This window comes from Corvus brachyrhynchos, unplaced genomic scaffold (assembly GCF_000691975.1).
Source record: "Corvus brachyrhynchos isolate BGI_N302 unplaced genomic scaffold, ASM69197v1 scaffold80, whole genome shotgun sequence".
NCBI classification, from domain to species: Eukaryota; Metazoa; Chordata; class Aves; order Passeriformes; family Corvidae; genus Corvus; species Corvus brachyrhynchos.
The window spans coordinates 7928103-7942535 of record NW_008236769.1 but is presented as its reverse complement, the minus strand read 5'-3'; the positions used below and the strand labels follow the sequence as shown (position 1 = coordinate 7942535).

The following is a 14433-nucleotide window of genomic DNA, read 5'->3' as shown; positions in this document are numbered from 1 at the left end:
AGGGATAGTAACTTAGGAAAGAAAGGATATGACATGAATTTTAAGAATGAATTTTTTTAGCCTTTATCACGACTTAATTGCTTGTACTGAGGTTAATGGTAAAACTCACATTGACTGCAATGGGAAGTGAATTTCACAATAGGAATTTTTATGTACGTCCTGCAATGCCCTAGTTCTAGTGGCAGTAGAAAAGATTTTTCATTCTAGACAGATGGAACCTATATATCTGATTCTAAAATTATGCGGAGGGCTGAAGTGGTGCCATGTGTCAGTAGTATACATGAGTGAAACACTGACATCCTTGTGAAACATTGACATCTTCCTCCTTGTTAATCCTTTCTGTGGGCCTAAGTAATTCAAAACATCCCTGAAGAATGCTGAAGTATTGTAATGTATCCTTCAGTGTCCCTCTAGATGGAGGGCGTGTATGACTCAGTCAAGTGCTCTTCTTGATTCTAGATTCAGTGGCATAAGAAATATATTTTGAAATAGATGTGGAGCAGGTTTTATATTATGAGACAATATTACACATAAAACCAGTAGTATCATCAAGGCCATGTGATTAAGCACTGTGAAAAATAATTTTCTCAAGAATGAAACAGAAAACCAAATACTCAGTGATATTATCTCAGGAAAAAATTATTATCTCTTTCTCCTTTCCAGTTAAAACTCATTAAATTTAAAAATCTTTTGACTGAGAAAAACAGATTTTTTTTCAAACAAAACAGCTCCTGAAGTAAAAACAGTGAAATATTGAATATGCACAAATGCTAGAAAGAGCAGTAATTTGCTTCATGTAATTGTCTAACATAATAAAACCACAGGAGCAAAATTGAGCAGCTTGAAAATGTCAGCAGAATGCTGAGATTGAATCTGTGCCCTCTGGCTGACTTTCTCATTGCTCTAATTATGCATTAGGTAAAGGGGTTTTTAAACTGGAGGAGGAAGAGTGTCCTCCTCATAAGGGATGGCTAAATTGGTGGAAACAGCTTGTCTAGAGACCTAGTTAGTCATAAGAAGCTTATATGTATTGAGATTAGTTTGTGAAGAAATCCTTTTATGGATCATCGTAACTGTTTGCCAAGCAAAATCCAGTGACCAGATTTAGTGCTTTGGCAGACAGTACAAAAATGTTACATCTTACTTGTTTGGACTCCTGTAGTTCTTAGTTCAGCAGTGGTGTATATCTCAAATGCCATTTAGCAGAAGAGCTAAACTTTCTGAGTTAAGAAAGGAAAGTGAAAACACACCTATTTCTTCTTTCCTTCAAAGGTAAACTTAAGCACAGCTAACTTTGTTTCTTTGCCATTGCAGCTGAAACGTTCTCGGGAGACAGAAAGTCAGCTGAAGCCTTTGGTAGAAAAAAATAAGAGGATGAGCAAAAAAAATGATGATATGTTACAATGTATCCAGAGAATGGAAGAGAAAATAAAAAATTTATCAAGGGAAAATGTAGAACTGGTAAGTGAGCTTCTCTGGTAAGTAATCATGTCTGACGTCATGTTATAAGAACACACTGCACACAGTTACTTCGAAGTGGAAGTGCTTGTGAGGCTTTTATTCTAACACAAACACATCAGTCTCCACAGTGGGATGGTGCAACTGTCAAATGCAGACAATGCAGCTGAATACTCATATTCTAAATTCAGAGTGGCATGTGCTTTGTGTTGTATCAATTCACACTGATTAAGGGAAAGGAGAACAGATAGATAAAGTGTTTTTGCAGGCTGTAAAAAGCTATGACTAAAAATCAGCTTTAGTAAATACTCCTTTTATGATTAGAAGTCAGAACTGAATTTGAGTGCATGCACTATGCTAGATCATTGAGTTCACTTATCTGCTAATTTTTTCTCAGACTGTGTTCTTTGATTCTATTTTAAAATACCTTATGTGAGAGATTAACACAGAGGCATATAGAACGTGGGGTTTTTTTGTTGAAAGAGGCCTTGTGTTGTAGTGGAGTATGCACTGATGAGTTCAAAGAATTCTTGGTTGCTACATCACACATGAGAATTTTTTTCCTGTTGCAGCAAGACACTTTAAAACATTCTTTATGTTTTTATTTTTGTAGAAAGAGAAGTTGTCTGCACAACCAGCACTGAAAAGGCACACATCTTTAAATGATCTCAGCAGCACACGAGAGGAACAAGAAATTGAATTCCTTAGACTGCAAGTCAAAGAACAACAGCATGTTATTGATGATCTCACAGTGGTAATGTTTATGACTGGTATACACATGTGCATGCACACACATCTATAGACAGGCTAAAGATTTCAGAGAAATGTTTTAACTCCAGTTGTAGTGGTGATACAGAAATAGTTCTTTGGTGTCAAAGGGTTCTTGTTATTTCTCAGGTAGTGAATCATTTTTTTGGAATGTGTATGAATCTTTGTATTAAAAATATTTACCTATTATAAGTTGCTCGTGAAGAAAAGTGCATCATCAGCCCATTGACCTTACTTGCAAAACTGGTTGTCACCAAAGGAGGAACTTGAGTAAAGGACACTTTCCAAAATGTAATGACTAAAATGTGTTGGATGCAAATCCTGGTGCAAACCCAAGAACTCCCTGATCTAGAAGTTTTCCTGAAAGAAAGGAACATGATGGTGTTAATTTCACCTGGCTAAGCATCTCTAGCTGAGCTGGCCATGCAAGCTGTATTTAAAACAGATGGGAAGAACTCTGTGTGGTTCATCAAACCAAAGGTAGCAGCATGGTTTAGGATTAGAATTGCGCAGCTGCTGCCCTCTGACTCCAAAGGGTTCTTAAGGTGATGCTCATAGATGTTTGCAGTGTTTGATCAGGAATCCTTCAAGCTGTGTTTGATGAGGAATCTTTCAAGTTGTGTTAGAGGTGTCTAGTGCTATTTAGTGTAATTTGTGATAAACCCTTCTAGTGCTGGCAGAAATTATACATAATTTCTCAGAGACCCTTGCCATTCAGGGGCAGCATCTGGAACTCAGGCAGACTCAGACATCTCAAATGGGCACTACTGACTGCTACAAAATGATAAAAAGAATTTAAGAGCATTCTGTCTAAATAGAAAATTAAACAATTGGGTACATCATTGAAAATAAAATAAAAATAGAAGTTCTAAAAAGAAAAAAACAAGGAGGTATGTCATTGCTGTATCTGGAACATTGTCTCAATTCCTGGCAGTTCCTCTGTGATTTTGACCCAGGATTTTTCTCTGAAATCAGTGCTAAAGTTTGATGTCTGTGTGCATTCTCCAGTGTCACAGTGTTACAAGCACTAGGATGTTACTCAGATGCTATGATGTAGGGTTCACAGGGCAATGCTGCTTTAGTATCCACGTAAAACTGCATAGGCAGGGATGGTGATAGGACATTAGATGTGCAGTATATGGCAGATACAACCTCACTTACATTTCAGTGTAAAGTGGGAATGAAAGGAATCTCTTTTTAATGTCTCAGCTAGTAGGAAATATATTGTATCCTGACTTTGGTCAAATAATATTAACTTGTGTTTAGTGTGAAAGTAAAATAAAAAAATAATTTAAAATATTGTTTCATTTTTGCTTTGTTTCCTATTTACAGATACTATTCCACTTGCAGAAATCAGTTAAATTTTTAACTAGGAAACTTCTTTGGTTCTTAATACAAACTAATTGAGCCTTTGCCTTCGATGTGAATGCAGTGGAATTCTGTGCATTGTTGTGCTTTTGAGCTCTCTTTTCTGGCCCAAACCACATGTCTACAGACTACAAATGTATCATAGTTACAAGAATGACCCAAATGTCCCATATCTGATTAATATAAAAATCATCAGCTTAACTCCAGCTGAGACCAATATGATACACAGAAATAGGAACAGTAGTCTTAGGCAGTAGGGTTGCCTGAACTGATTTAGTGTCATCTGTAGGGTATCTTTGATGCTGTTGAAACCTTGTCAACTTGATTTCTCTCACAAACAGTGGTGTTCTGGTTAGTTCTTAAAAGAAAAGCTGTCAAGGTAAACTCAGATGACTGCAAAAGATGCTAGTGGCTTTTAATTGGCATTATTATTGTTCTGGTAGCTCGATTTATATTGAGGCAGTAAATTAAGCCATCTTCTTACAAACAAGATTAGAAACAGGAAGGACTGGGATTTTGGAAGTGTTCATTCATTCTGGAGTGCATTTGTTTGAATACCTGCCTGGTGTCCAAACAAATGTTAAGGCACAGTCCCTGCTTTAACTGGAGTACCCTGGAGGCAGGATGCCCCAGTTAAAGCAGGGACTGTGCCTTAACTAGGTATCTGAGAAGAGTGCACTTTTCTTCGACAGTATAAAATTCAACTGTCTGGTTTTGACTTCAGCTTAAAATATTATTCTGCAGCTTGAAATACCTACACCATTCTACCTTGACAGTCATTACTTTTCCTGATTTTTTCAAACCATGTGTATTCAAGGTGCTATGTAAGTTGTTGTACTTTTCTTCATTATTTTGCATTTACCAAAACTTAATTCCTGGAACAATGTGCTGATAAATAATTTTATTGTGATTTCTACTGTGAGCTTCCTATTTTTCTGGTTTCTGAACTGAATGCAAAGCAAATTACTAAATAGAATAATTCCATGCAGTGAGCAATAACTGCTAAAGAAGCACTTGGAACTGCAATCTGTCTTTTATAAATAGAGATGCTGCAAACAAAGATACAGAGCTAAGGAAAGAATCAGAAAAAACCAAGAAGACAGAGCACCTGCCTCCTGTGTTGTTGGGGTTTTTTTGCTTGCTGCTTCGCATTTTTTACCTTCTCTTCCTCCTCTTCTCCTTTGGAATTTAAGGCAGTGTTCTTGGATTTAGACAAACATAAATCTTGCATTTCCAGTCATGACCTCTTTGTGTTATGGTATAGTTTATTGTGATCTTGCACCAAAACCGGAGTAGAAAAAAGACACCAACTAAGTTGACACAGACTGAGAGTGCCTTTGGATTTGAGACTTTTGCCCTACAAGGATAAGTCAGATGTAACACTGTATCTGCATATGCATGCTTGTATATCAGAGTTGTCTGATATAATGACTTTTAATTACTAAGACTGGACTCATTTTTGGCTACTGACCTGCTTCTTCAGGATGGTTGAACACTGGAGCGAGACTCTGAATTCTGTTTCCATAGTGAGCTTCTTGGTAAAAGAGTCAAAAGAACTGTCAGAAATCTCTGCTCAGTACTTTACAAGGCCTTTTCTTGCCAACTTCCCATCAAATGCGTGAAGTACATGGCTGAAGGTTTGTTTGCTAAAGGCATAAGGCTGCAATGCAGTGTGGTGTAACATGGTGTTATTCAAAAGGATAAAGACATCGTGTTAGCTTTACCAGAGGCTTTAAAAAGATGTTAATGATATTTCTCTGTGTTAGACATATCTAAGTATAGTTTTAAAACAAACCCATACCAAAATGTTCTCTTTCCTTCTAGGAAAGAGAACGGTTATTGCGGTCTAAAAAACAGAGGAGGAAAAGTCTGAAGCCTCCAAAGGTGAGCAAACCTTCGGTTTTTCATGCATTTCTGTTGCTGTGAACAACACCTGTTTCAAATACTGCCTGAAGTTAAAGCTCTACTTAATAAGTAAAATCCATATAATTCTTCTACTTACTTTGGTGAGTTCTTAATTTTTTTTGGGTAATTCAAGTGTTTAGTACTGCACACAAGTGATGTTGTTTCGGGGTTTGTTTTAAATAAACAATAAAATTACACTTCTAGCCACTGTAACCTAAATATTCAAGTGGCTTGCGGCATAAATGATTTAATGGCTTGAAACAACTAGGATTTCAAAGGAAAAATATTCAGTCTGTTTTAAAGAACATATCCCCTTTAAACTTCTCATACCAACACAGAGCTAAATCACAATTAAAAAATAACTATTGCTGGAGATGTTACTAAAATAATATTTCTGTATGTGATATATAAGTAGTAAGACAATTCCAACTGTTATGCTCTAGTAAATTTTCTGCTCTAGAATACAAGGTTCAAGAGAAAAATGCAGATTACAAAACCAGAAAATTTTTGCTACAGAAAGTACCCTTAAAGTTTATTGTAATATGTGCTTAAAGTAATTTGCTGAATAATGTTTTTTGTGACGTTAAACATTAGCAGCCTGGAGCATGTGTGTGGGAGGTGGGAAATGGAGTAAGAGGGAAAAAATGGAAATGAAGAGTGAATGTATCATTATCATCTATATGGTATCTTAAGATATATTCTGTCATAAATGGGTGCCTTGTGTCAGAGTGTTCTGCACAGTCTATTCCTGGTAACCCCCAGGTGGTGCTTTTTTATTGCTCTGCACTCTAATGCCTATGTTCTGAAAGATTTATCCTTTGGGACTCTCTGTTTCACTGGTAGTTTCTTCAAATTCTACTTCTAATAATGATGTGTCTCTTGCATAGGAAAAAAGAAAAAATCAGAAATAGCAATAGATCCTGACAAATATATTTGCAGCAACTGTAAACCGTTCTTTCTTGATGTAGTATAACTGGAAGTTTGTGGTTTGAGAGCAATTTTAAACAGAATGCAAAAGTGAATATATATATGTATGTAACTTATACTGTACTTTCTATAGTTCTCTCTTAATTATAAGCCTTTGTCTGTAAGTTAAATGTGTAAGATAATTTGCTAAATTGTAAAGTTTCTCATGAAACAAAACTAGTTAAGTCAATTTTTAGGTGTTGGTAACTGGTGATAATTTCCATAGGCTGAAAACTTCAATAAATATGCATTTATGTCTTAAAAATATTCTGTGTTAGTAGAACTTCAGCTGACATGGGCTCTGTACCATTCCTATTTTGTCTTGAGCAACCTGATGCTTTGTGGTCTCTTCCTTATTGACCAAAGCGAGTTGAAAAACATGAGGACGGAGAGAATGGGCATGATACCATTAAAATTTTGTGGCAATGCTATTCTTTGTTTGCTAAGAGGGCTATAATGGAGGGAATTCTGCAAAGTTTACTGAAAGGATTGTATGCATATGGGCAGCAGAGTTAGTCGAGGTGTGCTTCTTCTTTAGGGTATGATAAATACACCAGAAAGAACAAATTAATCAGTTGCAGACATTTCTGCTAGAAATTATTCCATCCCCTGTCCATTAGCTCTTCAGTGGCTGCAGTGACCATTTGAAATTCTATGTGATGCTATCTCCTGAAAGGACAAGCAGGACTATGAAACAAAAACAAGTGAAAAAAGAGAAAGTTGTGAGAGAAGAGTAATGGGATTTTATGTACTATAGTAGTTACAGCATATATACACACTAGTTAATATAGTTAATACATAGTTAATATGTAACTGTATTTAAACTTTCTAAATGACCTAATTCCTTAAGGAATGAAAGAAGTAATCAATAATACTACTGTCTCATTACCTGCCATTGGATAAACCTGTAGACTACTCACATTTATATGCAGTGTTGGCTCAGAGTTTAACGGCTGTTGATGTTAACTTCTAAAAATCCAATCCTGGCATACAGGCTGATTTCCTTCCAGGCCACCTGTATGGTCCTTTGAGGATCGAAACCCTCAAAGGAAGCTGTGCTTCCCACAGTTTTCCAACAGTTTTTAATTTAAATAATATGTAGAATGGAGTGCATACTCAGATGAGTTTGGATTTTACCATCTTCAACCTCTCTGTTTTTACAGCCTATATCAGGAATCCAGAAAATTGTAGAATTTATTTAACTGAGTGTTGAAAGTGCTGGTTAGATGTCACTAATGGACATGTGATACAGACATCTCACTCTGGACAAAGTGGTAACAAGTGGTTGGAAGTAGATATCTGAATAGGACATATGAGTTTTGTCCTAAAATTGCCAGTTTCTCTCCACAGACTCTAAAGGCAGCCTAAGATGAATTGTTTTATATATAGACATGCACAGCATAAGTCTATTTCTGTCTATTATCTGTGCAAGATTTTTATCTCTTAAAGATGATAGAACCTATTTAGAATAGTAATGAAATTATGTGTTAATCTCTCCTAACCAAACACTTGGAAAAAGAAATTACTGGTCTAAATCTTTGGCTTTGCTTTTCTAAGGTTTGTTAAATACAAAACTAGCATTAACACAGTTTGGCTAGTGGAGTTATATTTATTTCCAGATGTGTCCTACTCCTTGTGACAAAGTGAAAGAGGAAATAACTCATGAGAATGAGGTTTCATGAAAGTGGTCATATAAGCTCATTGTGGACAGTATAGAATGATTCCTTTTTTATTCTAATAACCAGGAACATGGTGCACAGGGCGAAGATTTATAGTCATCTTCTTGCAGATTTTCTTAAAGGGGTGCTTGTACACTCCAGCTTCCTTCATTCCTGAAATGGTCTTGACTGCAGAGAGTCTGTGGTTGTTTCCTAATGAGTATTTTCCTGACAGTTGTTTGTGTTACCTGGAACAGAATCCATGGCATGTCTTTCTCCATCTTCGGGACATCTTGTGTGAATGATCTGCCAGGCTGATCTGGTAGCCTTTACAGCTCGGAACATCAGTTCAGCTGAGAAGCTTTTGAAAATCTTAATTTTATTTTTTGGTTTTGTAATTAGATGTCAGTGTTATTTCTGGAGCTTTGTAGGCGTACTAGGTTACTGTTGCTACTGTAGCTTTCACTGAGCGCACTTTCAATTCCCAAGGGGCACAGGAGTCCATGGAACAATGCTGGCAAGTGGTTCAGGCTCCCTGAGGAAAGGAGCAGCAAAAGGCTTTATCACCTCTGTGCTTGCAAGGTGGTTGGAGGAGTAATGTAGCAACCTGATTTTTCCATGGTTCTTTTTTAAATTTTCTTTTTCCAGTTTTTCTTGTGAAATAACCAAGAAACTTCAGAAACCGATTTTTTATGTTTTGTTTATTTTTGACATGTGGAATGGACTTACATTCATGTCATGATGGATGGAGTCATGCATTTGAAAGTAAGACGTGTTTACCCAGCTTGTTTGGTAACTGCAGGATTCTATGGATTTGTGCCTTCTTTTAAACTTTAATAAATGAACTATATTTGTGGTAGTGGAAAGCCTGCACACTGGTGTGATGGAGTTCGTATTTCTTGTTTTATATTTTTCTTTTTTTCTCTGCCTCTGTGCTTTGGTGTGTCTGTATTTTTCTGGCTGCCAAGAAATGACATACAAGCACGAAGGTAAGAAGTTACTGACAAGCACATCTGATGGTGTTACAAGGAAATATATCTTGGATCATTTTCATCATGTTCGATTAGGTCCCTGAAAATGAGATATTTAAATGTAAAATGAAACTGCTTTAGCAACAGAGAAATCAGATTGTATTGAAATTTGCATATACTGTAGTCTTTGTGTCACTATTAATTTATAGTATTCTAAACTCAGATGTTTACTGAGCACCATACTTCAGTAGAAGCATTAATACTTGAGTTATAAAGACCTAATGCATAATTTTACTTTAAAATTATGTGAAAACATTGCTATAAATCCACATGAAAAATACTTGCTATTAAATGCATGACATTTAATAGAATTCAAATCAGAATTTTTCAGCAATTTACATGACTATTTTCTCAGTTAAGAAGTTGTGATTTAGAAATAAGAAATGTGCAAACCAATATAAAGGAATCTCTAAGTTGTTAATTGAGAATGTTCCCATTTTTGAAAAAGCTTGAATGAAACTTGAATAAACATAGTTTATATAAGTACAAAAATCCAGTGAGTATTGTGCATTTTTATATACTTTCCAGAAACCATTGTGGTTCATCTTTTGAGCCATGATTGGAATCTTCCTTGGAGTTGATGTATTTATTGATGCTCCCTTATTTATTACAGTGTTTATCAACTGTATGACTCACATGTCTTTTTTGTGTGGAATGTTTTTTTTCTGTCTCTACAGCTGTTCCCTTGCGAATTAATTTGTTTTGGTTTTGCTGTGAATCAGTTCTTGTAGCTGGTTGCTTCAGATACTAGATGATCAACAGTAAAACTGGCTATTTTTTAATTATGTCATGAAGCAATTCATACATGTACAAGTAATATACAATAATTAAATATTATTAATATTATCTCTGTTGCTATGGAAAGTATCTGGTCCACAACATGGTATATATACAGCTTCTCTAAAAAGGAAGGAGTCTTAAAAATAACTGGTTCACTTGTAACTCCAAATATTATTACAGGCAGTCTTTATAGCATTTAAAAGTTTTGACTTTTAACTCTCCTTTAAGTGTTGGGGTTTTTTAGTGTGATGGGAAATACTATTCTTTCTTTTTCAGAATTCCCTCACATCTAATAATCAAGTGGTTTATTTATTGATATATGCACATGATTTTCCCGTACTTTTGCTACTAGTGAAATTTTAAATGCAGGTGGTATTTTTCACAAAAAAGGCATTGCTTTAAGTATCTTCTCCAGCCTATATACTTCAATTTAAAATCAAAATCACTGTTGTTATGCCAATTTGTTTTCACTTCTTGAAAATGTGTGGGTGAGTGTGTGCATGAAGGATTAAAAGAAGACACATATTTGGCCTGAGTTACCTAAAAGTGACTGTACAGCAGAGGTGTAGCAAAAAATCCCATAGGTATGGTAGATTTTATTGTCACTTAAAACTAAGCTGCTGCCGACCTCATGGTACTGTGTTCTTTGTGCCATATGATAATAAATTGGAGTTTTGTTCTCCATCTTTTAGAAGTCCCTTCTACTAGCCTTTTCAAAGTCAAGACTTAACACTTACTTTGTCAGTCTTCAGACAATACAGTGCATTTTGGTTGAACTTTGCTCGAGTGTGTTTGTCATTTTGAGGCCAAACACCCCTGAAGGAGGAGGCATGAGCAGGGTCAGCTGATCTTTTGGTCAATCTTTGGTTGTCTGAGTGGCTTGTCCTTGGCTGGGATCCTCCAAAGCCTGTGGTGGTTCTGAGCCCCATCCACAGGTAGGCAGATACGGGCAGAAGAGCAGGATATAGAAGTATCAACATGAGAGTGCAGTTTTGGTCTGGGTTTACTCTCAACATCTTTGAGTGAAACTTATCTGCACTGCAAAGTGAGGATATGGCTTGCATTATAATTTCTTGAGTTTTGTTTACCTGCAACTATCTTCTTTACCTCCATAAAATGTACCTTCCTGTTTATGAAACTGTCTCTGCAAATCAGTTTGGAGTCAGGAAGGTGAGTTGAGCTGGCTACTCAGATTGCAAATTTGTCTTCCCTACAACTTGAAATAGCACCATTTCATTGGCTCTATTTTCAACCTCCAGTATTTATTTGTAGTATTACTAGATGTCTGTAAGCTGCAACCAGTATTCAGTGAGGGAAAAAGCTGGATGGGCTGTCTCCCAAGGACTAATTATACCTTGTTTTTTATGGTAAGCCTTTCTATTTATGAAAAAGAAGTCTGCAACGGTTTTAATTCAAATATGAGAAAATATATTAGCTTTCTGGGTAAGTCTTTATATTTTTAGAATGGAGCTTAAACCTATTCCTTGTGCCCTTTGTTTTGTTAAGTAGGGCAGAAAGGTGAACTGGTGAAAGGATTAAATTATCCCAGGGAATTGTCTGTCTTAAGCACCTTGGACATAGCTCTGCCTGGTGGAAGGATCACAGTGCTTCCTAAACAAGTGAGGAACGAGTAATGTCTTTCCAGCACTGTAGCACCATAACTGTGATCTTACAAATTCATGAAGTGGTGGTCTAGTAGCTTGCAAAAGGAAAATTGTTTCCAAAGGTTGTTCAAAGCTCTTTGCCTTTTGTGCTGCATCATATTTATCTACATGCACATGAATAAACATAGTCTGTTTAGAAAATATATGACTTTTTGGGTTTCTGAATGAAATTTTTAAAGTACTGTTTGAAGGATTCATCTTAAGCAATTGAGTGATTCAGGACATGACCTTGGAGCTGTCTTTGGCAATTTTAGTGGAATTAGCTGTACTGTGAGACTATTATGGACTTGTTCAGCTTACGAGTGATGAGACTGGGACCTGGCAGACCGTGGTGACCAGGGCTGCAGACTGTAAATGGAGAACATGGTGTCATGCGTGCAGGCAAAAAGTCACGCCTACAAGCTTGATTTTTGGTACCCCTTACAGAGTATTTTGACTGCTGAACTGTGTTGAGTCGAAAGAATATAGTGAGCATTACAGGGTTTTGTGAGAAAGAGAAGGTAGTATTTACGTAGATTTACTGGAAAAATAAGGTAGGTAAGAGAAAAACTGCAGGGAAAGGTAAATATTTGGAAATAATAATGAGATAGGGCATTACAAATAGAACCTTTCAGTATCATGAATTTTAAACTGATAGATCACAATTCCACTCAGGCAGTTTGGCTCTGCTGAAATATAGGCTTCATGGTGTTCGGAATTAATAATAGTTGATAACTTTTTTAATCCTTGTGGCTGTTTTACTGAATAAGCTATTATCTTCTCATAGACAACCTGTGATTTATATTTGAAAAAAACCAAACAACAAACTGTGACATCAAGATCTGTGCTTCAGTATCAAGCAGTGGCAAAACATACAGAGATGGATAGACAGATCATTCTTCATCTTCTTACAGCCACCTCTCTCCACTAGCCTCCCTGTCTAGGCTGCTTCATAACCTGACTCCATTTTTCAGCAACACACTTTTAAAAATATTCTCAATTTTCTTGCTTCTCTGAAATTGTGTTGGATTATTAGAATACTTGTGTGGTGTAAAAAGTTATGCTTTCTATTGATTAATAACAGTTAAAGACCTGTTTTTTCTATTATAAGCAATTTTTTTTTAACAGTTGAATTTCCATGGAAATTTGCTGCTTTCTCTATGTTTATATAAAAAAACTCACATTTTTCACAACTGATACTGTACTTTCACTAGCTGCTAATTTCTTCTAAGCATGCATTTAATTGATAATGTTGTGTAAAATTTTTAAAGTCCACAGTGAAATGCTGTTTTTCCCATGTCATGTCTTTTTGGTTAGACATAGTATTGGAGAAAACTTTTTGAAAAAAAAATGAGAATGATGATATTGAAAAAATAAATGGTAAGCATTAATTTATACTTTCAAGTAGGGTTTTCCAAAATAGATTTTTTTTTTCTTTTTTTTTATTTTTGCCATCAGTATGGACAATTAAATTTTTTCCGCATTTGTCTCCCAAATATCTTTTTTCTTTTGGTTGCACATCTTACATGTTGCATTGTACTGGCTTACTTTCTTCTGAACAGGTACTGGAATTCTCTACTGTGGATCTTGTAAGATTTATGTGATTTTGGTAGTTAGGTTTTATAGTTTTGCTAAAGCATTGTTCTATTGGCATTTACCTCATCTCTATGCTATGTGCAGTTTAGTTCTTGGAGGTTCTTACATAAATGATTTTGAAAAAGTAGCTCATTTAGTCAGAGAGCAAGAGTTTATAATGGAACATTTCTTTCTTCCTAAATACTAAAATAATCATCAGAGAAGACCTTCATTACTGCTTACTGGGTCATTGGGGCTTTTAATCTGTTTTGCTAGTAACTAAAAAAACTGAATTTTTCAGAGGCATGTTGTGGAGACATTTTTTGGATTTGACGAAGAATCTGTTGATTCAGAAACATCTTCTGTAACTTCATACAACACAGATAAAACAGACAGGACACCAGCAACACCAGAAGAAGACTTGGAAGATGTAAGTAGAAACTGATTCGTTCTTCTTTCTACTTGTTGAACTATAAATACAAACTTTTATTCAACTATTGTACCACGTGAACTGTGAAAGATTTGGCAGAGAATTCCTTTGGGTTTTTTCAAATCTGGTAATGTATACACTTTGCAGTAAAAATTATAAGATAATATTCTGCCTGACAAATTTGACAGATACTGGGCTGAGAAATAAAATTGTTTTTCTCAAACTCTTTCTTATTAGTCAAAAGAAAATGAATAGGCACATTGCTTTGCCAAAAGTCAATACTTACTAGACAATAGTTTGCCTTTCAACCTTATAATTTATTTGACTGTTTTGATACAATCAGGATTTTCTTTCTTTGCTCACAATGCTCAGAGAGACCTTTGCAATTCATGAAGGCTTAAATGATCATAGGTAGTAAATACTCAGTGACATGTGTTGTCTCAGCTCTGTGATATACAGTGCTGCTGGCCTGCTTTGGAAGATTGCGTGCGTGAGGACAAAGCACGAATTAGATGCTCTTTTTCATCTTTCTTTCTTGTTCACTAACTTCTGCCTAATACTCCTCAGTCAGAAGAAGCTTTTTTTTCCCCCTAGGTTTAATATCTAATAATATTTTAATCTCTTTTCCTTAGAACTCAAGTTCCTGGAGCAAAGATTAATTAAAGTGGAGGACATTTCTTGTCCTCTGCAGTATAGGAAAGACCTTATATGTGTTAAAATCAGTGGCTCAGAATTCAAAGAAAATAAAGACTTTGCAAATACTTGATATTAAAAGAATAAATCTAAGAAAATACCTTACAGTTTTTGAAATGTAACCTCTGTGTCAGTGTGCTTTACCCTGGCATTGTAGG

At 35.7% G+C, this 14433-nt stretch overlaps 1 protein-coding gene across 10 annotated transcripts in view; it reads left to right on the top strand.

Annotated features, from left to right (window-relative positions):
* Nucleotides 1–14433, top strand: part of JAKMIP1 (janus kinase and microtubule interacting protein 1) — a 231060-nt gene that overhangs the window by 87485 nt on the left and 129142 nt on the right. For all 10 annotated transcript variants that reach the window (XM_017727658.1, XM_017727655.1, XM_017727656.1 and 7 more), the window contains 4 exons: nucleotides 1315–1461; nucleotides 2072–2212; nucleotides 5419–5478; nucleotides 13454–13582. In XM_017727658.1, the coding sequence (XP_017583147.1) occupies nucleotides 1315–1461; nucleotides 2072–2212; nucleotides 5419–5478; nucleotides 13454–13582 (477 nt within the window). The remainder of the gene's footprint in view (nucleotides 1–1314; nucleotides 1462–2071; nucleotides 2213–5418; nucleotides 5479–13453; nucleotides 13583–14433) is intronic.